Raw genomic sequence first — 24,392 nt, 5'->3', positions numbered from 1 at the left:
AAACTATTAAAAATTATCACCTACTAAATATAGAAAGGTTTCTGTAAATACCAATTTACAGAAAGAACATTTGTTCTTTCCAAGAAATGACTGCAAACAAAACCAGCAAGTACAGACACAGAATAAGAACTCCTGAGCTATCTCAAGATAATTTTGTAAATCACTGTGTAATTTACACAGCAAGTTTAGGAAGTAGCTAAATAGATTAGCATTCTAGGGTCTCACTGGAAATCTTCTTTCCTCTAAGCCTCAGCATTAGCTCAAATGCCTTTAACAAGAAGAAACCTATCCTGCGGATGCAAGTGCACTGGCAGCAGCAACACCAGTCATGCAGCTGACAACTAAGCTCTTTGCCAAATCACGGCCTGTATCTGTAATTGCTAACATTTCAGAGGTGGCCACATTGGACAGGATCTGGTTTATTTTATAAGTGTCTACACTAAAATAAATAGGGAGAAAAGCAAACATTTCTATGGCATCACACCACCATGCTTCTACGATTATTTTGAACATTTATCATTCAACATTATGAGTTGAGGAGGGAAAAGTGCAGAAATTGCTATCACAAACTGTCTTAGAGGGGAAACTGATTATAAATATTTGAGAACTGTTCTTTCTTAACAAGACAACTTTACCCATATAAATTGCTGCAATTAGGTATTCATTATCTCTTCTGCACTGTTGATTATAAATCAAAATCACAATAGTTAAGGCTACGAAGAACTGGTCACTCCATGTTCAGATGGACTTTTACTATCTCTTTATAAATGATTGAGAATGTTTTCTGATTTATAGTAAAAAAAAAAAAAAGTTTAAACTGCTTGACAAATATTTCATTGTCTTCATAAAGCTCACTGCTGCCACTTGTTTGGAAAAATGAAAGGTAAGTTGAAAAATGCACCTTTTCCATTTTCATCTCTAATTGAATTCTCTCTTGACCCCCTTATTCCCCATGGCTGTATTTCAGGTTTTGATGATAAGAAAAAGAATTTTGTATTTGGATAATACAATTTTCTCACTTGCCTTCAGCGACCTTCAGCTCAATTTCCTCTCCCCAGAGACACTGTATATTATAGAATTGAATCAAATTCCTTATTCATAGAAAAAAAGTTCCAATTTAATCTGAATATTCAGCATTTTACACTGGTCAGGGTGATGGATGGCAAATTGAAATGCTTTTGGTTCAGGTAATCAAATGGTAGAATTCAGGCTTGTATTGAAAAAAATAATGAAGTCTATTCAATATTCTCATAAGGTGCAAAAAATGCATATTACACGGTAGAACCAGAGCTTTTTCTTATTACCTAACCAATAACATCACCATTGCAAAAAAATATAGTAAAACATTAAGAATTTATGTAGGTTAGAACATGTAAAAAGCAGCCACCGTTGAGTAAAAACGCGGGCATCTTCCCAAGAGTGCTCAAATGAATGAGTACAAAACTGGGGGAAAACCAGATCTGTTCCCAGTATGTACCTGCAATGTTCAATTCCAGCTCATTGAAGCCTTTTAATATGTTTTTAAATGCTATTAGAGAAAGAAACATGGCCTTTTTAACCACTTCAAGTCATTTGATATACTAAACTACTGTAATGCTTAATTTCCATCCCCAAATATTTTGTCAAGGAACATTATCAAGTATCTCATTATTTACAAAGGACTACCAGTTTCATTTTGGAACTGTCTTGATGGTTTTGAAGTTCAACCCCAAAACAATTGATTTGAACAACTTCAGCTTGGCACCACCTTACTGAGGCAGCATGTTTGGACACTTGGACAAGATGCTGCATAAATGTTTGGTTTAAAAATTCCATTAACAGTTCTCTTCTTCCCTTCTACAGATGAATGGAATTATCCTGTTTTTTAAATATACTATTACAGGTATTTCTTTTCTATTTATTTGGAGTATTTAAGTCACAAGGAATCCTTAACTGTAAGCACAACTAGCATTCAATTAAAACTGCAATGCATCAACCTAAACGTTAAGGCATTGTGTTAAAAATATAGTCTGAGGCTGCCTTTACTGACTGTAACTTGTGCAAAAGGGGAGGATGACTCCTCCATGTTGGTGCTCTCACCTCACAGACACACACCTGGTGCACAGCCACGAGACTATCTGGGCCAGGCTGACGAGGGGAACTCCCCTTCCGAGTAACTTCCTCACACTCCCAGACATGAGGTGGCCTTCACAACTGGCGGGGAACATCCTTCCTTCCTACACATCACAAGCAGCTCACAGGGACAGTGCTCAGACTCAAGCTTCCTACTTCGAAACACAGAGCTCTGCATGATGCTGGGCATGCTCACTGGGCATTTATTTTTTCTAAGTAACGTGTCAATGGAGTTTACCTTAACAGCTTGTGTAGTTTCACAGCCACAGGGTAAAGATGGGGTGTGAGACATGTGGAAAAAGCATGCACAGCAGCACTCTCAGGAACAGGGTAAGTGCTCAGACTATCAAGGATAATGGCTACATTAGAAACATTTACAAGTGGAAGCTCTTAATATCAAACTAACTCTTCCAAATTAAGAAACATTGGCAGGAAATGGTGAATGCTAGCAAGAACAGTAACTTGTGATCCACCAGCAGAATCATGGAAGAGGTAAAGCTAGAGAGACACACAAAAATACTCATTTCAGTCAAGCCACAGATAAAAGAAAAAAAAAAAAAAAAAAAAAAAAAAAAAAAAAAAGATTGCAGTTTTCCAACCTAGCCCTGCAAGAGCAATTTAGTAACCAAACATTAGACAGTATCATTCACTGTATTGGTGTAAGGGTAATTCTGCAATGGAAGCCAGTAACAGGTACACAGATGAGTAAGAAAAGAGAGCCCAGTTACTGTTGCCAGATCCCTTATCCCTTCAGGTCCAGTAGGAACAGAAGTCATTAAAATGCATTATTTTACAAGTTCAAGTGAACAGATAGCAAACGGATACACAAAGGAATAAAGTGTGGGGTGTTTTACGTAATCAGAAACACAAAAAAGAATTTAAGCATCTGATTTTGAAGTACTTCAAGTAGAAGCTTGCACTCTGTCCTGAACAGGGTGGGAAACAAGCTCATACTTCTTACTAACCTACTAGCTGCATTTCAAGGTCCAGAACACTGACATTGGCTGCATGTGCTTACTTCTGTTGATATTTATTTGGAACTTCTTTTGTGAACACCTCTGTGGGAATACAAAAAGTGTAAGACACACATGACAGAAATTTATACAACATAGTATGAAAGGAAAATTAGAAAAATGTTTTAATTTCATTGAAAAGTTGCATTTGATCTTGATCCTTCCAGAAGACTTCTTAGTACCCTTCTTTTTAAAAGGGCTAGGTACGGAGTCAGGACAGTAAGACTACGTGAGGAGGCACTTAAAAGTCAGGAAACGCCAGCATTAAAATACTAATATAATCTGGTTTCATGTTACCATGGGGACTATTCCCAAAGGCCATATTAGTGTGTGGACACTAAACCCCACGGGGGAACTTTCACAACCAAGGGATACCTACAGGCTCTTCTACAGGGCGATTCGGATCAGGAACCCAGCTCAAGCCCAGAGAAGTCTGCATCACCCAGATAAATTTAGCCCCTGCAAATGCTCCCCATACATTCAAATTATATTCCTTAGCCTCAATTATTTTCCCCAGGATCATGTGAGACATTATGCAAGCTTTGTCATCTTTCAGCTTCCACTTTTCTCATTTCCATAATAGTCCAGTATTGGATCTATATCTTGGCAGTTGCTGACTGCTGTCACATTCATTTCTCTTTTCAGCTGATAATATTAAAAGCTAAACATTAATTACAGGGACTATTTCTCTAACCTTGTCTCTGGGACAGAATATTTAGTTGGGAACAGTATAGTCCATTGCAGCTGCAGTCTATTTGATAAGTGCTTCTTAAAAGCCAGACTACTTGTCTGTTGGGTACGCTGTCTCACTGACAACTGGGGGAGTTGGGGGCTCTTAAAAGGAGTAACTTGGCTCAAGGTAGCCATTCAGTAGTGTGCCTCAAGCACCTTCTTCAGAGAGAAGGACAAACATCATTGTGACAGTGCACAAAACACTCTGTCCCAGCATTCAAAGGGCTTTTGTTCTTCCTCTGTACACCAACCCCAGCGAACACGGTGGGGAGCAGGAGCTCCCATGTTAGCTGGCACACTACGCGTTAGTTGCTGATACGCTATGTCTTGTTCACTGTGAATGTAAGCCAGCTTGGGTAGCAATTTAATAAAGCAGCTGAAGCTAATGCCATTTTTTGGCACCACATAAGAGAGTTTGTTGTAAGGTCACATATACGCATATAAGGGGTCATGTACCAGCAAATTTTCAGGAAATAGTAGACATGCACATTATTAGACTGAATTGCTGTCTGGCTCCAATATCTAAAATATGTAACCAACTCTTAACCCTAAGTCTCAGTGCTCTAATGCATTTAAATCATAAAAACGTGTAGGCTTTTTTCTGTCTTAAACTAAGTTTCTCGAGTAGGAAAAGAATATCAAGAATGCAGCACCAAATCCTAGACAAAAATACTTAAAGAGCAATACCACTGGAATTAGTGTCACTACTGACACAATATTTAGATTAATAAACACTTCTCAAAATTTGAGATTTCTTCTAAAATCTTGATTTTAATGAAATGAATATGGCACTCATGCTTTTTTTAACTAGAATTTTTAAGCTATTAATTTTATATTTCCAAGACTTTCTTTGCAACCACAAGGGCTCTTTTTAACATACACATTCAATGGAAGATAATATTATTTCATAACCATGGGACTCTGGAGCTGGAGCTTTATAAGAAAAACACTAAATCTTATTAAACTTGTGATAAAATTATTGGTGTTGGCAACCTTGCAGACACATGCTTAGAGCTGCACAGTGTTTTCCTCCTCTAACTACTGTAACTATAAGGACTCTAATGAGAGCAAAAGAATGTGGCTCTGTCTGCCCAAAATCTTTTGGAATTTTCACTTTTCCTTAATGAAAATGAAAACAAATACTTTTCTTTTTTTTCTTCCTGTAAGCTTTTATGGACATCTGAACTGACTTCTGTAATGAAGAAGGATTAAGCAAACTCGGGGAAATGATAAATGTGGTTTGTATTAGTGTAGTAATTAGCTCATAAATTTAGAAATAATTAATCTTTTAGTTTTTCTGAATGAAAATAGCAGTCAAATCGCAGGTCAGATCTTATAACTGGAGCAATGCAATGGTGAAATAAAACCCCCTCAGCATAGGTGTCTGATCCCATAGTATTATGGAAACTGGAAATTTTGCTACTGGCTTTGAAGAACACAAGATGAATTTAACCAAAGTTGTAAAATACTAGTCATGCAGCCAGATGCTTAACAGATAATAATGGAAAAATGTGATTTATTAGGTGTGTGCTTCTCATTGTGTTGTAATTCAACGATTAACTATGTTAATTATTTTTACTTCAGTGAGTTATTAGAGCACCAGTAGCTAGCAGAATCCTGTGGTTTACTGCAGTTTCCATTTAATATATGTATGTATGTACATAGATATTCAAAGACCATGCCCTAGAAATATACATGTTATTTCAGAAACTGGGTGCCATGTGATAAAAATATACATGGCCATTGCAAGATTTACATTTCTTTACAACTGTCAAAGTAGAAAAAGAGACTATATGTTTTACACTGCCCCCTTGATAATCTGATGAAGACTGCTCTGATGAAACTCTGAGAAATGTGTATTCTATCACAAAACACCGAGTTTAGGTCTCAGTTCTTCAGACTGGATCTTAGCCAGGTGATGGAGATCCAGGAGCTAAGCACCCGGGCGTGGTTTACAGTATGGTAGCAGACAGGTAGCTGGCAGGCACTGCAGGCTGCTGAATACAATAGCTCAGAATCTCCTCTCCCCTTTAATGACTGCACCAGGACAAGGTTAGAAGAAAACTGGGCTCAGTAACACTCAGCGTGGAGAATGAATAGACTCCCATTCTCACAGCCCATAAACATCCTCATGCACACCTTGTTAAACACCACCCTAGAGACTGCATTTCAAGCAGTTTTCCATAAACTCCGTGTGACCTGGATACAATGCTAGATAAAACCATCGGATAAAATACAGCACTAGAAATATGTGAACCTGGGATTAGAAGATCAGGGTGACTTAATGAGGCACCAGCCTTCACATCTGGACTGCTGTAAACATTGCCCAATCCAAGGTCCCTGTGGGAAAAAAAACAATACACTGAGAGTAATTCAGTAAAATGCACAAGATATGTTCACTGCTAACTCTGTAGTGATATGCAGTAGGAATTAATCTAAAACCATGATGGCAAACAACTGCTGAACCAATTTTCTTCTTTGGCTTGTTGTGCACCTGCTGTTATAGCATCTACATTTTATAGTATCTTTTTTTCTTGCAGAATTAAATATTCCTACACTGAACCAACTGTTCGTGTCAAGAGATAGCCAGTGACAAGACCTTAGTCTAACTACACAGTTTGATAAGGAGGAAATAAAATGTGTCTGCAAGTACAGAATGTTTAAATGCCTGTACTCATGACACAAGCTGGCAAGTTACAAAGCAATCTGTAATCATACCTCTGACTTGCGCATCAGCAAGCTATTAACCAGATCCTATATCAGTGCAGTATTCCACCTCAAAGTGGTAGGTGACAGAGAAAATTCAAGCCTCAAAGTCTCAGTATCAGACTCTTCTGAGAGAATTGCTGGCTGCCGAACATGTGCACCAAGTCAGCGTTGCTGACATTTCTTTGTCTGCATATGATGCTACTTCTGGAGGCCATATGACTTGTAGTTCACCATCCTAGCTCTATTTTTGGTAAGCTGCTGAAAGAAAGGATGAAGTGGCATGGTTAGCTGGTATGGTTGCATAGTTTAAGGGATTCCCAGTCATTACCATCTTCTTAGCCTTTCCTTTCAGTTTGAAGCTGCATAAGGAACCCAAAGTCCTCTTCATTTCGCACCCACCCCCAGTAGTACCAGGACTAGCAATTTTTGTTTGAGTGACAGAATGCTAGACTTTATCTTTCACTAACTGGAAAGAAACATTTATACTCTCCCAAAGTCTCTCTGACTGCACACCATAAGCAGGTTTACAAGGAATATCACCTTGGCATTGCAACCTCAATGAGCCTTTCTGGCCAAAATTTTCAATTACAGCAACTTAAATAAAAGTGACCAGCTTGTCAGAGATATTCAGCACACTTGCTCCCAACTAAGTTAGCACATTAGGAAATTGGGACACAGTTATTTTAGTGCTTATATATAGGTTAGAACCAAACTTCAGATGCCTAAATTTGAAATTTGTGAAATGTGCCAGCAAAAGCATTTTAAGAAGCCTGATCAAAATGCAATATTCTCCTTAAAGCAACATCCTAAGGAGGTAGAGTAATTCTCCTCACTATGTGACAAGCATATGAAAACCTCTAGAATCAGGGCTCATAAAGATCCTGCAGTGATCTCAAGTACTTTTTTTTTTAATTTTAATCTCAAGCATGTGTTCCATCTCAACGTCACACTCTGCGGAATGATGACGACTCTACTTCTGAGACCGGATGGACTACATCCAACACAGCCCTATGCAACCAGGTAAACAGAATACTGCAAACACATTTATACTACCTAACTTTAGACTTCTAACATGTGGTTGTGTATACCTCAGATACCAGTTGAGATTCTTATTAATCAGTGGAAGGGAACAGACACTTTTAAGTCATGAAACATCTGACCTAAGTTAGATGTCTACCTCAGGGTAACAGTAATCAGGCCTTAGAAATGCTGTTTTACTCCCACCAAGTGCAGAGGGAGTGGAGACAGCTCTTTCATACCCATATGTCTAAGCTGTACATACCCAAGGTTATTCAGGGAAGAAGCCCAGCGCTTGCTGAAAAATGCTGACTGGGCATGTGTGCATTCCCAATGAACACTACTGCCCTGTGTCACCGTAACAGTGACAAATAAAGGCACAGAAGGACTTTGATATGTAGCCATTAGTGTAGGTACTGCCAGTACTGCTAATATCACCTCGTGTGTTAAGACCAGTAATAGAAGGTCAGAAACGATCTGTTGGCTCTGTTGCATACAAGAACTGGGAGCCAGTGTAGCTCTTTGGTTTCTGCACTGGGGTTAGTACCTCCACACACTACACAGAGGGAGGTACTGTGCTATGTGGACACACTAGTGTGGGTCTACTAACTCCACTGCACTGTGTAGTTAGGCCCAAGCACTCCTATTATTAATTGGTCTGAATTACACCAATGCAGTTGTTAAACAAACCCCTGCCTTATCTAAAGTGGAGTCTTATCTTTTACAACAATGCTAAGTGTGACCCCATCACTTTAAGGTATCAGCTGGATATTGCACAGTTGGTAGTTTTATATTTAATAATTATTCAATGGACTTTTAAAGGAGTTCATCCTTAGATAGATACATTTCACATAAATTGTAACACATTAGAACATATTTCTGTTTTCCACACACTGAAAGAAGCATAGAAAAGGTACAGCTTCTGTAGTTACCATGCCAGCAAGAACATGGAAATAGCAGTCAAAAAGGAATTTCAAGTTTCAATTCTTGGTGGAGGATCTGAACAAAGAGGTTCAATTTAGGTATTCTTTCTCTTTTGCTCAAGTTTGGGCTCCTGTATCTCTACAAACACATACCTCTAGCAGTAGATGATGACTGCTGAGTAGACATGATCCATTCAGAGACATGTTCAAACTATTCCTGTCAGCTGCCAGTGATGCCCAAAGCACTATCTATTTAACAGAAGACATACAGAACCGATTCCTCTCTCATACCAGTGTTAATCATGACAAACTCCAGTAAAGTCAGAATTAGAAGTGCTTTAAATATACACTAGCATACACGAGAGAATATTGCGACTGTGTGTATTTTTCAGGGTTTTTTTTCATTTCTTTATTCTTATTTCTCTCGTTCCTCAGGGAGATCTCATTGCCAGTTTCAACAAAGGGCATCATCTCCATGCAGATGATATCCAACTCTACAACTCTGTCAACTCACTCTCTGATCCCCTCTTGCCACCTGTCTTCAACATGTCAATCAACAGATGGCTACACCATCACTAAGGAATGCTTCAAAGGCATTCAAAATGTTTTAAAAGTCTGCTTTGTTCCATGTCTGTGGCTCTGCTATCAGTCTTCTTAATTCAGTCCTTCAGTTCTCGGCCAGAAATCTTGCTGCTATCCATAACACTGGGTTTTCTTTTTCTTTTCCCCTGCTTTAAAGTTACTTCCGTAATCTTTACAGATTTATCCATACTTCGACATCTGTTTTCTCTCTGTTATGTTGAATGCTTTACTCCAGTTTAAAGTAATGCCATTTTGTCCCCTTTGGTTTTCTAAAAGCATATTTTCTAAACTTCACCAACCAATGGGCAGAAAACAGAGTACTACTCTGCTTTGAAAAGTGGAGTCTCCTTCAAAAACTTGCAACACTCTACAGGTTTTCTTGAATACATAATCTCATTTTAAGACTTGTGAAAATATATTTCAGTGTCTCCAGCATTAAGTCAAAGCCCTCTGACGTGCTTATAAGAACACCTTTTTTTGCCAGAAGATACTATTTCTATTGTCAAAATAGAATTGTGTTGAACTGTGCCAGATCTCTCCCACGGCATCTGGTCTTTTCCTTCTCCTCAGCCCATTATCTCCGCATCCTCTCTCCAAGACCCTAGAAATGAGAAAGCAAGCCCATTCTCCCACTTACCCTGTTTTAATCTTGTTTGCATTTTTAGGCCTTCCCTTCAAACTGCTGTGGCATGCATCTCTGGCACAGCCTCAGTGGCACAGTAGTAACATTCCAAGGATCTGTAATATAACCCATCATAAATCTGGAGTGTCTCTCATGGTAAAAGAAGGGGAAGACCGTAAAATTAATAAACAAAAGTGCAGTGTAGCCACATGAGGAAAACACAGCATAGTGAAAAAGAATTACATGGGGCAAGGCTCAGCTATGTAACACCCATTGATGAGTGCACCCAGAGAGACTCGCAGCGGTGCCCATGAAGGCTGGCAATTTCCAGTGTATGCTACCCAGTGCAAAAAGGGGATGCAAACATGTTGGCACACATTGTTCTCTTCATAAGGGGTAACTTCTTTATTTGCTACTGCCACCGCTTCCCCTTTCATTCTATCATTTATAAGTAATCCTGTAACCCTCGTGGCAACCACCGCAATTGTTTGTATAGACACAGTGTTTTGTGTTCTCCCTGAACAGCGTTTAGCAACTGGAACCAGCAAAGGTAAGCTCATGTACTCTGCCAGTTTCTCCTCTCAGAAAACCAGCCAGCGAGGAGCAGTTCGGGAGCCTCAGGTCGGACACCGAGGTCCTGGGACGGCAAATGCAACACAAGTGGCGGCCCTGGGGAGGCCCTGAGGCCCTGGCGACACGGGCAGGCAGCGCAATCCCCGCGCCCACACCCGGAGAGCAGGGCACCAGCCTCATTATCCACTACCACACAATTTTCGGGGCGGGAGGCCCGACCGACCCGCCCGAGCGCTCCGCCCCTCACCGAGCGATGCTTCGCCGCTGCTCCGGCCCCGAGAAAGGCACCGACACGGCGGCAGAAGCTGCGCTGGGCTGGGCTGAGCTGGGCGAGGGGAAGTCGGGCGCCAGCGCTGGGGCGCGCCATAGTCTTAAATGTACTGTCACCAAGGCTTTTCATAAACTGCTTGGACATTTAGTTCTTAAAAGGTTCAATTATAAGTCTTTTCAAGGCTATTTGTCATAATATATGTGGGTTTTAACATATTTGTTAGGTAGTTCTTTGAGAAAGTCTGAGTGCAGTTGCTTTCTCTCTAGTTTCTATCATTTGCACAGTGTGCTTTTAGAAGAATTTAGCCTCTGTATTTGACTCTGATTAATGGCTTACACTCACAAAATGTTGTTGTAGTCACATGTTAGCACATATCTTGCAACACAGTATCTTGAGCGAATAAAGATCAACACTTTGTTAAAATTATAAGATTAAATAATAGCGTTTTTCTTAACAGGAGCCCTAGAGTCTGTGAAACGCTGAAAGTCAAGTGAAATAAGTAGATGATCGTCACACCTTTATTTTGAATTTGATCCAACAAAAAGGAAAACTAGGAGAAAATGTCACCTGGGAAAGTTCTGCAACCTGTACTGAAAATGAAGGTGGATGAACTCTTTTTGTGCTGGTTGAGTCAGCCTGCAACTCAGCTGACACTAAAGGACTGCTTGAGAAGAATCAAGAATGAGGAGAAAACAGAGACTGGTAACGTAGACTCAGGAAATGGTAAAAATGAGAAGCTTGCTAATAAAAATTCCAATTCCACGCAATGCTTATTAGGAGATACCAGATTACCTTTGTCTTTCAGTCCTCCTCAACTTTCTACTACTCTTCCATTGGCAACTCCTGCCAGCCAAAGGAACATTTCTAATGTTAGAGCAACACGTCGATCCTCAGGAACCAGAGTAGTAAGTTTGTTTCTTACTTACTAGTCCTATCTGTTTAAATGGAAGAGCATTTTGTGTTTGTGGTTTTGGCAAATTATGAAAGTAATTTTCTCACAGAAGATGTTGGGAGTGGAGTGAAGGGAGCAGCACTGAACATAAAATGCCAATGTTTGTGTGTCATTAGCAGTAATGGCTAGGTGGCCTGAACTTTCAAAAGACTGTCTTGGCTCCTTGCAGCTCTGTTGCTTTTTATAAACTTTACATGCTTGACACAAAATGAAAAATAAATCGTTTTCTATTTCCAGTAACTTTTTGTCAAGCAACGTTGTCATTGTTCTTTAAAACTGCACAGTGGAATGCATCTTAAAAATTCTGTATCCAGTATAGATGATTAGATTTTATATATCTACCCTGGTTTTGTGCTATAATTTCAAACATCATGCAGTACTGATGTGTTGCAATGAATTTACATGTTATGCCCGCTTCAGTGTGCGCAGCATAGGTAAGGAAAAGTCAAGACAAGTGATTCGTGTTTTCTGACAAAGTGCCTCTCCAGTGCAATAAGGTTAGGGCCTAGTATCTGGATTCTTGCATTTCTTCACAGGCACGAACAAACAAGTAGTGGTGGAAAAGCTAGAAATAGCCTTATAAAAATGTCCTTGTGTACACTGAGCAGCGCCCACTGTGGGGGAGGACCCATATTTAGAGTCGGAGAATGAAAGAAATAACTGTAAAAGCCCAAACTTGGATAGATGGGTCAGATAGCCATGACTGACCAGGAGTCGTATGTGAAATACATCTCTCTATCAGATGTGGTAGATTACAAAGGCTATTTAGTTTATTAAGTAAATAGATCACAGTTGCTGGATACTTCTTGTTTAACTTAATTTTGCCAGAGGTAACCCAAGCCAGGTGTTGATGCTTCAGATTCCATGCTTTCAGTAACAGGCCCTTCCACTGTTAAATGCAGTCTAATTGTGGATAAATCCCTATGAATAAATGCAATATAATTGTGGATAGTTCCTGTTTTTTTTGCAGTGTTGTTTTTATAACACACTGCATTGACTGTAAATATTCCTTTGTCTAATGATACCAGGCACTATTGTCAGTACAAGACTCAAATTTGGCTCCACTGAATCTGTATATTAACAAAGTAATTGTTTTGGTACTGCATGATGCACTCAATGCTTCCTTTCTATGGAGGTCTTGATTTATAATAGAGAATGTCCTCTATGCAAGAATGACATCCTGTCCCCCAACCTGAGATTTTTTTTTAATTGCAGTTCAGTTCAACCTAATTTCTATCCCTTTTTCATGAATTATAAAACCAAAACTGGATAGGAAATGATGTGGTGCCTGACAAAACTAAGCATTCCATATATGATCTGCCTGATATCAAAGGAATTGTTAAGAGGCATGCTGTTTCTGCTATAGGACTATAAAACCAGATCATCTAATAGTACTGGTAATTTGTAAGTAGTCATCACTCTCAATCACTCTACATACTTAGGTATCTAATGCAATGCACTGGCCAAACCTCCTGGTGTCCCAGGGAAGCCTACTCAGGCTGGTAAGTGTAGAGAGGTTAGAGCTGAGGATGCTTAAGAGTAACAGTTACTTCTTGTCTGTTATTGGTGTATATTGAATGTATATACTTACCTTTTGACCCACAGGAGTAACAATGTGACTACTGTTTTGCACTAAAACGTATAATCTGAAGTGTTGTCTTGATTTCAACAATACTCATTTTCAAATCTAGCTTGATAACTTGAAGTTCCCATTTAGTTTCAAAACATCACACTTCCAGTCTAGAGTTTGTCTAGATTGACTTTATAATAATAGGGACTTGTATTTTATGCATAATCACTAGCCAGACAGCAGGGCAGGACAATTGATTTACTTTTTTTTGCATTATGTTTCCTGTTCTAAGTGAAATGTTGAAAGCAGATGCTGAGTTTATTCTTGTATTGGATAAAAGCAAGCGAAGGCGAGTTTCCATTAAAAGCTGCTGTTACTTGATGTACTTGATCACAAACTCATGTACTGTAATTTCTTTTCATGTGTCTTGGTTGATCTCTTTAAGTAGATCCCTTAAAGAACTAAAAAAAGACTAAAGAGTGACGTTTGTTAATTAATTGGAATTATTTGTATAGTGCTGAGAGAACCTGGAGGGTAAGGTTGGTGGCTGGTTTGGGGTTTTTTCCAAGGAGTTGGACAGAGGGAAGTTTCCAAGCAATAAGAAATTTCTTTGTGGTTTTAATATTCAGCTGAACTGAAGATTCATCCAAAAGTTTCCAAATCTTTAAGAAGGGTAAATTATACTTGGAGCAGGCATCAGCTCTTAAAATACCACCAACAGTTGCATAATTGCATATTCTGCCATGACAGTGTATTTTCTAATACAAAGCAAAATATACCCCTTTTTTTATACATCCATAAACTACCTGCTGCAGCATCAAAAGTAATGCATCTGGTTTTGTGCACTCAATCATGGTTCACAAATCAAGCAACAGTGGTTTTACGTATCTCGAGTTTAAGTAAGTTTGAGGTCCTTGTCTCATATCTATAAATGGAAGAAAACGTTTCAGATAGCTTTTTTTTTTAAAAGCTCGCTTGTACTGTAGGTCCAGTAATGCAGATTTAAGTTCTAAATAACAGTCTCTTAGAAGATGGTTAATGTGCTTAACTCTGTGCGCCTGAGGGTGATATTAGGAAATGGCTTTTACATCCAGCCATAAAGAGCTGGAGAATTCTTTCTTTTAGGACTCTATAAGTCAATTTAGGCACCTTCTTAATAAATTTTTGCTTAATGTATACAGGAATTCTCATAATGCAGCATGAAATCAGTAAACTCATTTTGGAAGGCTACATATTCAGTATTAGTGAGCTGAATCACTGCATTTGATTATGGTTAAGGTTGTTGTACGCTTTTTCTTGTTTCTTAAAATGTTCCTGCAACTTTTTTGAAGGACACTAAACCATAAAGCTGGTAACAGAAAACTGCTATCCTCAGGTTATTTCTAGGTAGCAAGTATGAATGTGTAGTAAACAACGTTTTCGTGCTACAGTTTTTTGTACTTTTTAGAAAAACATGTTTTGTATAATGGGGAGCATTCTTTGAACACCGGTCTTCAAACTAATTAGGTAGTTTAACACCTGAAACAGTAGCACATGAGCAAAACAAGTTGGTGTTCTGATGGCAGCTGTTAAACAGTGTTAAAAGTACTGTAGCTGACAGCTATTGTCTTGAAGGATCTCTTTTCTTTTTCAGAGATTAGCTTGTGATTGAAGAGGGTTATATTTTTATCCAGAATTCAGAAGTTGCCATGTGTTTTTGCTGAAACAACGTCAGAGGAGAATTTGCTGTCTCTCAAGATCTGTCCAAAGTACTTGATCAGATAATGAAAGAACCTATGGGGTCTTTCTGTTAGATGGACAAAAAAAAATGAGGTGCTTCAAACAGGAATTTGTTCATTTGGACAGGGGATTTAGAGCCAGGTTCTGGAATAACACTAATTCAGAATAAAATGTTGGCTTAATCCACCACACATTTTGAAATCTAGACAGAACTCTACCATGAAAATTCATCTTATAGTCTGTTTTGGTGCAAGCTGAGAACAAACCAGTGTGTGTTTAAGGATTTTTTTTTTTTTTCCCTTTAGGGGAGGTACTTCACTTGCATGGTCACAGTGAGGTCAGTGTCTGACTGCATTCATTGTGCAAACACTGTAATTGCAAAGTTCTGATCATCTTCATTATGTGATGTGAAGTGCTTGCTAGCACTTAGTATTCTGCAAGTAGGCTTGTAATTTGTATGTACTAAAATAACAAAATAAGCATAGAAAAAGTCAGTGTTTAAGTTGAATATTTTATGAGTGTGTTGTTGTAAAGAAAAGAAATTCTAAGCTGTAACTTTCAAAGTTGAAGAATAGCTGCTGTAACTTTCCTCTAACCCTTATCACTACTGTACATGGATTTAACAGTGTTTCTGGCACTCTAGATTATTTTAAACATATGGGGTATACATAATTGTACACTGTTCATCACATTGTCAAAAATGCCAGGCCTCAAGGCTTTTAAAAGGTGCCGCAGGCAAGATGTTTAATCCTAACCAGCTGGTGTGCAAGGCATCTGGGGAAACAATTCACAGAATTCCCTATGGGCATTTTGGGGGGTGGTGGTGCAGAGAGAATGTGATATGATCTGAAGTACTTCAAAGTTATTTTCCATTTCTCTGCAGGGTCAGCCTTTGATACAAAGGTGCTTCCTGGATTGGTTTCTGTATGTCCTTTGCTTGATAAGCATACTGTCCCTCCTTGTTATCCCATGACAATTATAAAAGCTCATTGTCCCATATTTCTGTAACTTGTAATTTTTTTTACAATTTTACTATATTGCTGCACAGCTTTTTTCATCACTAATATTCTTGCTGAATTTTTGTTACCAGTTACTTGATTCAAATGGAGTGGTACTACTAGAATCTGTTATAGTCTAAAGGAAGACTAGAATGAAACCTTTTAACATTGACAGAAGTTTTGAGCATAGTAACACAGTTGACTTTTGGAACAAATTAGTTCTTCTGAGGATTTGAGTTAAAGGGTAGATAGGCTTATACCTGCATCTGTTAGACTAGCGGTGGACTATTTCTATGTTCTGCAGGTGTGCTGTAGGTTTTTGGGGACCACCTTCTAGTACCAAGCAGAGAAACAATGTTCATAAAGCATGAGAAAAGTAGGAAAAATGACCATTTGAGTCCTGCCAGCTTTTCACTTATGTAGTCCTTAAGCTTTGATGTTGGCCTTGACATTTCAAGTGTCTAGTCTTGTATGTAATCTGCATCTGAATTGCTACCTAGTATACCTTAATACTAGAACCTATGTTAACTACTGCCTAGGTTATGTAAAGTATTAGCATTGCACTGCACAACAGATTGTGCTGTGCCCGACTCAGTGTGGTCTAGCACATACACTCCCTAACTCTGTATTATGCACAGTTAGTGTTAATAGTGCCATGTCCCATCACTAAGTGGGGAGGATGGTGGACTTGGCTTCCAACTCAAGCCCGTGACTTAAAGGCAGACTGTAAATAACCTGGTATCAAACTGATGTACTTTTATGATGATAGCAGGGTACTATGACAGATGTCAGCACTAATGTGTTCACAATAAAGCTCCTTCTATGGTGCCAGCAAAGGAAGGGCAGCCAGAAGTTCATATTGAGGTCTGGAAGAGTGCAGCTATAGGTGTTCCTAGAAAAACATTATTAGTTTCAAGTGTGGTGAAATAATAGTAGTTAGCATAAGCAGCACTGGTGGTATGCTGTGTTCTTAAGCTTTGCTGTACTGAATAGCTTCAAATAGAAGGATTGTTATCCTGATAGGAGAACCAGCTATTATTCATTTTATGTTTAAATGAGAAACTGAAAGTTACTCACTGTTGCAGCTTCTTGGTAGTGCTCCTTATTCTAATTGCGTCTTGTACTATGGGATATAAATATTACACTTTTCTTAGCAATAGTATTAGTTCTATTTACACATTGTGCTTTGTTAGAAGAAATAGTGATCTTTTGTCTTTCACAGTGGCAGTTGCACTTGAAATAGAAGATATTTCTGTTCTACTGGAAACTCATAAATATTTCTTATTTGCTGCATCCAGTCCTAAGACATTTTGGCATTTCTAGTGCTGAAAAAATGAGTTCAGAACTATATGTGGCTTTCTTCAAATTTAAAATTCACCTGAATCCTGATACAGGACAAATACAAATATTTGGCTTAAATTTATTAATCACAGGCAAGCTCTCCTGTGTGAGTAACTGCCACTTAAATACAGACAAAAAAGTTCATAGCTGTATGAGATGATTACTAACTTCCAGTTGCTTCTCTCTGTCCAGTCTTTCAAAACATTTAAGCTTAATTTTAACTTTACATCAGTTGTTTAAAGTTCATTCTTTTAACAGGTGGTCAGTCTGGGAGGAAATTAGATAGCTTTCTTTTTTTCCTCCAGTGATGCTTGAGAACCCATATTATATTTTGAGAACCTCTCCGTATGCCATACACTTTCTTGCCCATCAGCAAGAAATAAGCTTGAGGCCAAAAGTATGTATGGTCTTAGTTCAGTACAAATGATTAATGCAGTTCATCCAGTGAATTAGCTTGTCCACTGATAGACCTAGTGAATGACTGCACAGAATTTTTCAGCAAGAAATCTTATGTGAAAAATATACAAAATAGCAATGTAATATCATATGGCTGAGTCCTGCAAATTTAGAGGCTTTGGACACACAACTGTCTTGAAAATTTCAATGAAAGTTAGGAAACTTTAGTTGCATTGATTCACTAAGATACCAGTTAAGCGCTGTTGTTGCTTTCTGCAGTCCACAACAAATGGTTACTAAACTTAGTGCTCTAATGGTAGCATAATGTGTAAATAACTTCTTTGTGTTGGGTTGGATTAGTGTGGTGTTCTTGTCTTCGAGTTAACCAGATGGTACTAATGTCTTAGTAGACAAGATTAGTTTGTATTCTGCAGACAACAGATACATCTTAAAATGGGTCCATAGAAAGCTAACCAGTGATCACGAGATGTTTCTAAAAGTGTGTTATAGTACTTCATGTTATTTGTGCCCTTTTTGCTTGGCAATTGCTATTCTATACTAAAAAAAAAATAGCTAGAAACTATAGAGCCACCTGTGTACTGTTTCTTGACCACCAGTACTTGCAGGGATAATGGACTGAGGGCTGTTGTGAGATGTGCTTAAATAACCTTGTGCATACTACTTAGTTTCACAGAATTCATCTAGGTTGTAAAAGACCTTGAAGATCATCTAGTCCAACCATTAACCTAACATTGACAGTTCTCAACTACAGCATATCCCTAAGTGCTATGTTGACCCGACTCAAACACCTCCAGGGATGGGGACTTCACCACTGCACTAGGCAGCCCATTCCAATGCCTAACAACCTGATCTGTGAAGAAATGCTTCCTAATATCCCAACTTGAGGCTATTACCTCTTGTCCTATCGCTTATTACTTGGTCACAGAGACTCATCCCCAGCTCTCTGCAACCTCCTCTTAGGTAGTTGTAGAGGGTGATGAGGTCTCCCCTCAGCCTCCTCTTCTCCAGACTAAACACCTCCAGTTCCCTCAGCCGCTCCCCATGTGACGTGCTTCAGACCCTGCACCAGCTTCGTTGCCCTTCTCTGGACACGCTCAAGTCATTCAATGTCCTTTTTGTAGTGAGGGGCCCAAAACTGAACACAGGAATCGAGGGGCAGCCTCCCCAGTGCCGAGTACAGGGGTCAGATCCCTTCCCTGTCCCTGCTGGCCACGCTATTGCTGACACAAGCCAGGATGCCATTGGCCTTCTTGGCCCCCTGGGCACACTGCTGGCTCCTGTTCAGCCATCTGTCAATCAACCCCCCCAGGTCCCTCTCTGACTGGCAGCCCTCCAGCCACTCCTACCCAAGCCTGTAGCGCTGCTGGGGGTTGTTGTGGCCCAAGGGCAGCACCTGGCGTTTCACTTTATTGAAACTTATAGAAGTTGGCCTTAGCCCATCACTCCAACCTGTCCAGATCTCTGTGCAGAGCCCCCCTACCCTCATTTCATATGGAACTAGCTTTACATAGTTGTTCTATGCAAATCTGACTAGAAACTTTGGCTGATTTCAGGCAACAAATGAGATGGCTTGGAAGACTACAAGGAAGCTTTTACAACACTTGTAGAAATCTGTATCCAAGGAGGATGCAGGGAAAGACCTTATGAGTGTGTGACAAGGGAAACATTGCAAAATATCTATAAAATGAAGTTGTAAATGTGCCCACCATGAACAAGGTTTGATTGGACCTTCTTGACATTACCTTTACAAAACAAGGCTTATAGAGCTTATGAAATGGCTTAACTTGATCTGGTTTTAGACTTTCCAGAACCACGAGAACAGTTTCTAAACAGTTTTATTCCTTTAGAAGCTAGATTTGCATTGATAAAGTTAATAATCTATATTCTATAAACATTTCTACAAGAGATGATTATTGATATATCAAACAATCTTCATCCTTATGGCATACTTCATTGGCTAAGATATAAAGCAAACTATTTGAAATTAAGTAATGTTAAACACTTAATGAGCTAGGTTATTCTTACTTCTGTCCGCTAATAGTCTTCATGGATAGTCATCGTTTACAGCAAATAACTTTTTTTAAGTCTTATGTTGTAACAAAATTTTAAACAAAAGATCACCAATGTTGTTGTCTTACTTGCTGTTAACACACTAAAGAATACCTCCTAAAATTTTGACTACTTGCTTATTTATCAAGTAACAAAGTTAAGCTTAGTATTTTAGAAAGATTTTCTAGAATGTTCAAAAAAATATTTAGAATTCGCATCAGGACTTCTAGTGATGGAGAATGGTGGAAATTGCTAGTCAAGAGTACTGTTGCTGTTCTGTCAATGTATTTGTGGTGTTATACCTCTGAAAGTTGTCTTATTACTGAAGTCTTTAGGTTTTTGTGTGTAACAGGTGGCCCCTTTAGTTATCATACTGGAAGCTAAAGTTCAGTTGATTACCAGTGACCCGCTTCTGTGGTTTGCATTCTTTCTTTTTGCCCTTTACCACTGTACCCTGCTTGCAAGTTTGAAAGTGCGTGAGTCTTCATTTAGCTCTGTAGAAACCAGTGTAGTTTCTGTTGCCTTTCCATTTCCTATATGAGCAATGATTTCATACTGGTACATGATCAACACAGTAGCATTAGTTCAACAGTAAGCCTCTACAGAAGTTCTACCAGAAATCCTATTGTTGATTGGTAAAGTACCAGGTGCAATCTTACTGACTTGTAGAACAAGGTCTGTATCTTAGACTTCCTGATTTGTTGGTTTTGCTTTAAGATCTTTGAGGAGGGAAATCTCAAGAGAAAGCACAAGCAAGATATGCTGCAGCTGTCACTGGCTCAAAATTATTGTCTTGTGATTTCAGGGACTAAATTACATGTTTTGTTAGCCTGTGATGCTGGAATTAAAGTAGTGGTGGTACTTTGATACACCAATCATTCTCGTTTTGGAAATGATGAAATTTCAAGATATAAATGTGGTTTTGAAAGGATTAGTTGAAAATTCAGTTCATGTCAAAATGCTGAAGTACTGAACGGCTGGTGCAATGTTTAAGTTGCTGGACAGCTATAAAACACTATTGTTCATGTTCTTTATACAAGATTACTCTGTCAGCTTCTAAATAGAGGTGACACAAGGTAAATAGCAACCTAGAACTGACTAAATATCCAAAATGGCCTGAGTGACTTTGAAAAGTTGCATAATGCATAATATTAGACTCCATTATAAAAGATGAGGTCTCCTGTAGGAAGATCTCAGTGGCATTCCAAATCAGCCTGAATTGATCCTTCATTTCAACGTATTCTGCTATTCAGAGGTTTAGCTTGGTAAAGTTAGATGTGTATGTTGTGGACTGTAGCTTCCTCTGTGGATAGTCTCTGTAACATCATGGTTCATCTAAAATGTAGAAAACCAGCATCTTACTAGAGCAAATGTGACACTAATTTGTATAACCTTTTGCTGTTTAATAGCCATCTCAGCAGCATTAATTTGGGTGTCCTTGGTTTTCATGATCTGATGAATAGGGTCATCTGAAGATCATGAATAGTAATTAGGCTTCATCTGTAGAAAACCATTCCAGCAAGCCGTTTCCATTAAAGGTCTGTTTATACTATACACAAATAAATAAAATATAGACTGATAATGTTTTCTTGATGTCAGAGAACATGAGAACTGTTGTGAAAGAAATAGAAAATGTCCATTAACTGTTAGGCTTCAGTTTTATAGTATCTAGCATTGGCACTAGCTGAAGTTAGTCTGCCAGATGCAGTTAGCAATCTAAAAAGGCCCATGCTATGTCTTTGGAGTCCAGGCAGTGTAATCATAGCAAGGTGACATGTATCTTATCTTGCTTATCTGATAGCAGCCCATGGCATGCTGTACATACATGGAATTCTTTTGGTAATGTGCAGAGAATGTGATCAGCCCATCCTTCCTGGAATACCAACGTGACCATATATCTCACCTCTAAATGGTATCTTTTTATTTGCTGTCTTGCCTCCTAAAAATTCTGGATTCTCTCAGCCAACTGTGGAAAGAACTTCCAGGCATTGCTCTAATCCAGGAGTAATGGAAAATTCAAGTAATCATTAGAAAAGGCACGCACATGCAAGACTTGTTTTTCAGTTGTCTGCATGTTCTATGGGGGAGTCATTCCATCCTTCAAGGAAAAAAAAAAATGCATCTAGATCCAGATTCACATGAACTTCCTTCAAATGCCAGAAGATTAGTTTCTCCCTGTGAAGATAGATTTTTTTTTTTTCTAATTAAACAGTGACAACAGCTAGCAGTTCATAAATATAGCACACCATACTCAAAACACTGGCAGGAACTTTAAAGCAATCAGTTTGTTTAGCTGGGTATAAGCATAACTCGATTCCTTCTGTGATCTACACATTAGAGACTTCATCTCCCTTGGGTTTTGTCAGTGTACTTCTGAAAAGGGGTGACTCTTCCAAAGGAGAATTAGGGATGGATAGTAATACTTTGTTATTCTGTTCATCTTAAGTGCATTGTCCTCTTGTTCTCTTTCCATACAGAGCAGTTCAGAATGGGAAGTTACTATCAAGAAGCAAGTTAGCATCTGAAGAACTGGGAAAACTTGATTATTTGGGGACCCATTAAATCCCTTTCCTTATACATCAGTGTAAGGATAGATAGGTTTCAACTTTGCGCATTCTTATTCCAGGATAGTCAGGGGTTTTGGAAATTAAAAATAAATATTTGTGAATTCAGTAATGAAAAATCAGTATCAGTAAATTTCTCCCCACCCCCACCTGCGTCACCTTGTCAACAGATCTTCATATTGTTGATTGCTTAGGCAGTTATAAGGATAAAAAGTAGAATTTTCTTTGCTACTTTTCATTCATTCTTGTCTTTTCCCATTCTCTAGACATTTCATGTTTTATAATACCTACTCTACTAAAATTCAAGGTCAGTAAATCTTGCTATGTACTGTAGTCTCCTGAGAAGGGAGTGCTTTGTTGTTTATTGCTCCTAATATTGTAAAATAACACACTTGGACAACTCAGACTAGTCCATTGCTATAAAGAGTTTTTTCCCTGCAAGGGCCTTTTTGAAGACTTTAGAGGGAGTTTTAGAGTTCTTTCCAAAGAAAAGCACTATTGTTCTTCATTGATTTATCTAGACTATGTCAACACGGCGCATTGCTATATGTAGTGGTAACCAAAGGTACTGCAGGTGTTACCATGCCTGCCTAAGTTGTATCTTCTCACTTTGTAAGTCATAAAATCAAATCTGACTGAGATGGACATTACCTTCTAATCCTTCCCCTTGGTTTTCACTCAGTACCTTGCAAACTACAGTTACAACAGTGATCCACAGGCTACCACTGCAGTTGTAAAATAAAGGTCTGCAGACTAATGTAAATAACGCTTCTACTCAAGGAGCATTTTGTTTTACTGAAGTGCAATGTCACTTGCATCTACTATTATGCAATGCATTTTGCAGAAATTGGGTTAGATTTTTTTAGTTCAGTCTGACTGTGGAGCTTTGATCTAAGGAGCTAATAGCTAATTATCAAATGCCTAATATTTATGCAAATAATGGGGCATATCTAGTTCCAGCATCTTTCAGTGTATCAAAGGCCAGGTATGGGCTATCTGATCTACAAATCACTCTTGATAATATTAAATAATGGTGATAGTCTAGTCACAATTTTTTGTGAAGACTAAGGAAAAAAATAACCCAGCTTTTCAGAGGTTTTTGTATTGTTTGCTTGTTTTCTTAGTCTAGCAAATAATTGCTGCTTTCATTCGTCTCTGTGCTGGTATATTCATGTAACTTACCTGTCTTGCCTCAGTATCTGTGTTTTACTTAGCATCATTAGCTGCTTGACTTTTTTTGTTTATATCTTCCTGAACTTTTTTTTTTGTACTAGTAGTGCCTTTTTTCCACTTTAAACATCTGAAATATATCTTTAGTACTACATCAGGCTGTTTCATCTCTTTTCTATATTGAGAAAGATGCTACCTTTCCTTAGTTATCTTCTCTTACCTGCTCTGTTCTGCCCCTCACTAATCAGTTACTTTTGGAAAGGGTTACACTAGGTGCCTAAACCTTTACATTGACTGTTGTGGCAATATGACTGTTCTCTTTCCACAGTTAACACAGGAGCCACTCTAATTTCTGCAGCATTGCAGGCTGATTCTGTTAGGTTGCACAGTGTTGCCATTGGTCTTGCTCATTCAGCTTTATTTAAACACCTCCAAAGACCAGAATTTCCATCAGCTTTGTTTGCATGTTAATCAGTTGAAGACCAGACCCCAGCAACTAAAGGTTTTATATAGCTGAATACATCTTATTACATATTGAACTTATTTTTTCAAAAGCTTCCTGTATGCTGGGATGCTTTTTTTCAAAGACTTGAGGTCAGTTCCCCATAATCTCTTAAGACTTTGTCTACTGTCAGTACATGCTTCTGACAATAAATTGCATTTTTGTAGACAAATGCTTAAGTTTTTTTGAGGTATTCTTCAGGTTTCTATTTCCTCCACATTACCCAAAATAGTGATCCTCATCTTTGTCTCATTTGAATACTTTTGTGTTAAAACCATGTAACCATTACACTGCTATTGTGTATGTTCAGATCTCTCTTAAAGTGGTAAACTCTTTAGCCACGGTCCCTTGATTCAGATCCATTCATAGTGTGTATCTTTAGCTTTGGAAGGAAGCTCTGAGTATGCATCTTCCCCTGTGTTTATCTAGCTAATAATAAGCTGCCAGGATACTTGAACAGCTTTATGGCAGGCATCCAGCCCTTCACCCAGGAAAGGATTTTGCTTTAGCTTTCACTGGAGAGAATTCAGATTCAGAATAAATGTAACACTATACC

At 38.6% G+C, this 24,392-nt stretch overlaps 1 protein-coding gene and 1 long non-coding RNA gene across 2 annotated transcripts in view; one reads left to right on the top strand and one right to left on the bottom strand.

The window, feature by feature from the left end:
- Nucleotides 1–3,074: 3,074 nt before the first annotated feature.
- On the bottom strand, nucleotides 3,075–10,557 carry LOC113480438. The gene is made up of 3 exons (XR_003398477.1): nucleotides 10,275–10,557; nucleotides 6,115–6,197; nucleotides 3,075–3,170 (listed from the first exon to the last, which is right to left on the bottom strand). It is a non-coding gene; the product is annotated as an uncharacterized LOC113480438 (long non-coding RNA).
- Nucleotides 10,558–11,014: 457 nt separating this feature from the next.
- PPP2R3B (protein phosphatase 2 regulatory subunit B''beta) overlaps nucleotides 11,015–24,392 on the top strand; it is a 53,226-nt gene continuing 39,848 nt past the window's right edge. The window contains exon 1 of the mRNA XM_026842487.1: nucleotides 11,015–11,459. Within this exon, the coding sequence (XP_026698288.1) occupies nucleotides 11,115–11,459 (345 nt within the window). The 5' untranslated portion in view covers nucleotides 11,015–11,114. The remainder of the gene's footprint in view (nucleotides 11,460–24,392) is intronic.

Source organism: Athene cunicularia (assembly GCF_003259725.1).
Source record: "Athene cunicularia isolate RWA chromosome 1 unlocalized genomic scaffold, athCun1 chr1_part1, whole genome shotgun sequence".
Classification (NCBI taxonomy): domain Eukaryota; kingdom Metazoa; phylum Chordata; class Aves; order Strigiformes; family Strigidae; genus Athene; species Athene cunicularia.
The sequence above is the reverse complement of the archived record's forward strand: the minus strand, read 5'-3'. Positions and strand labels throughout refer to the sequence as shown.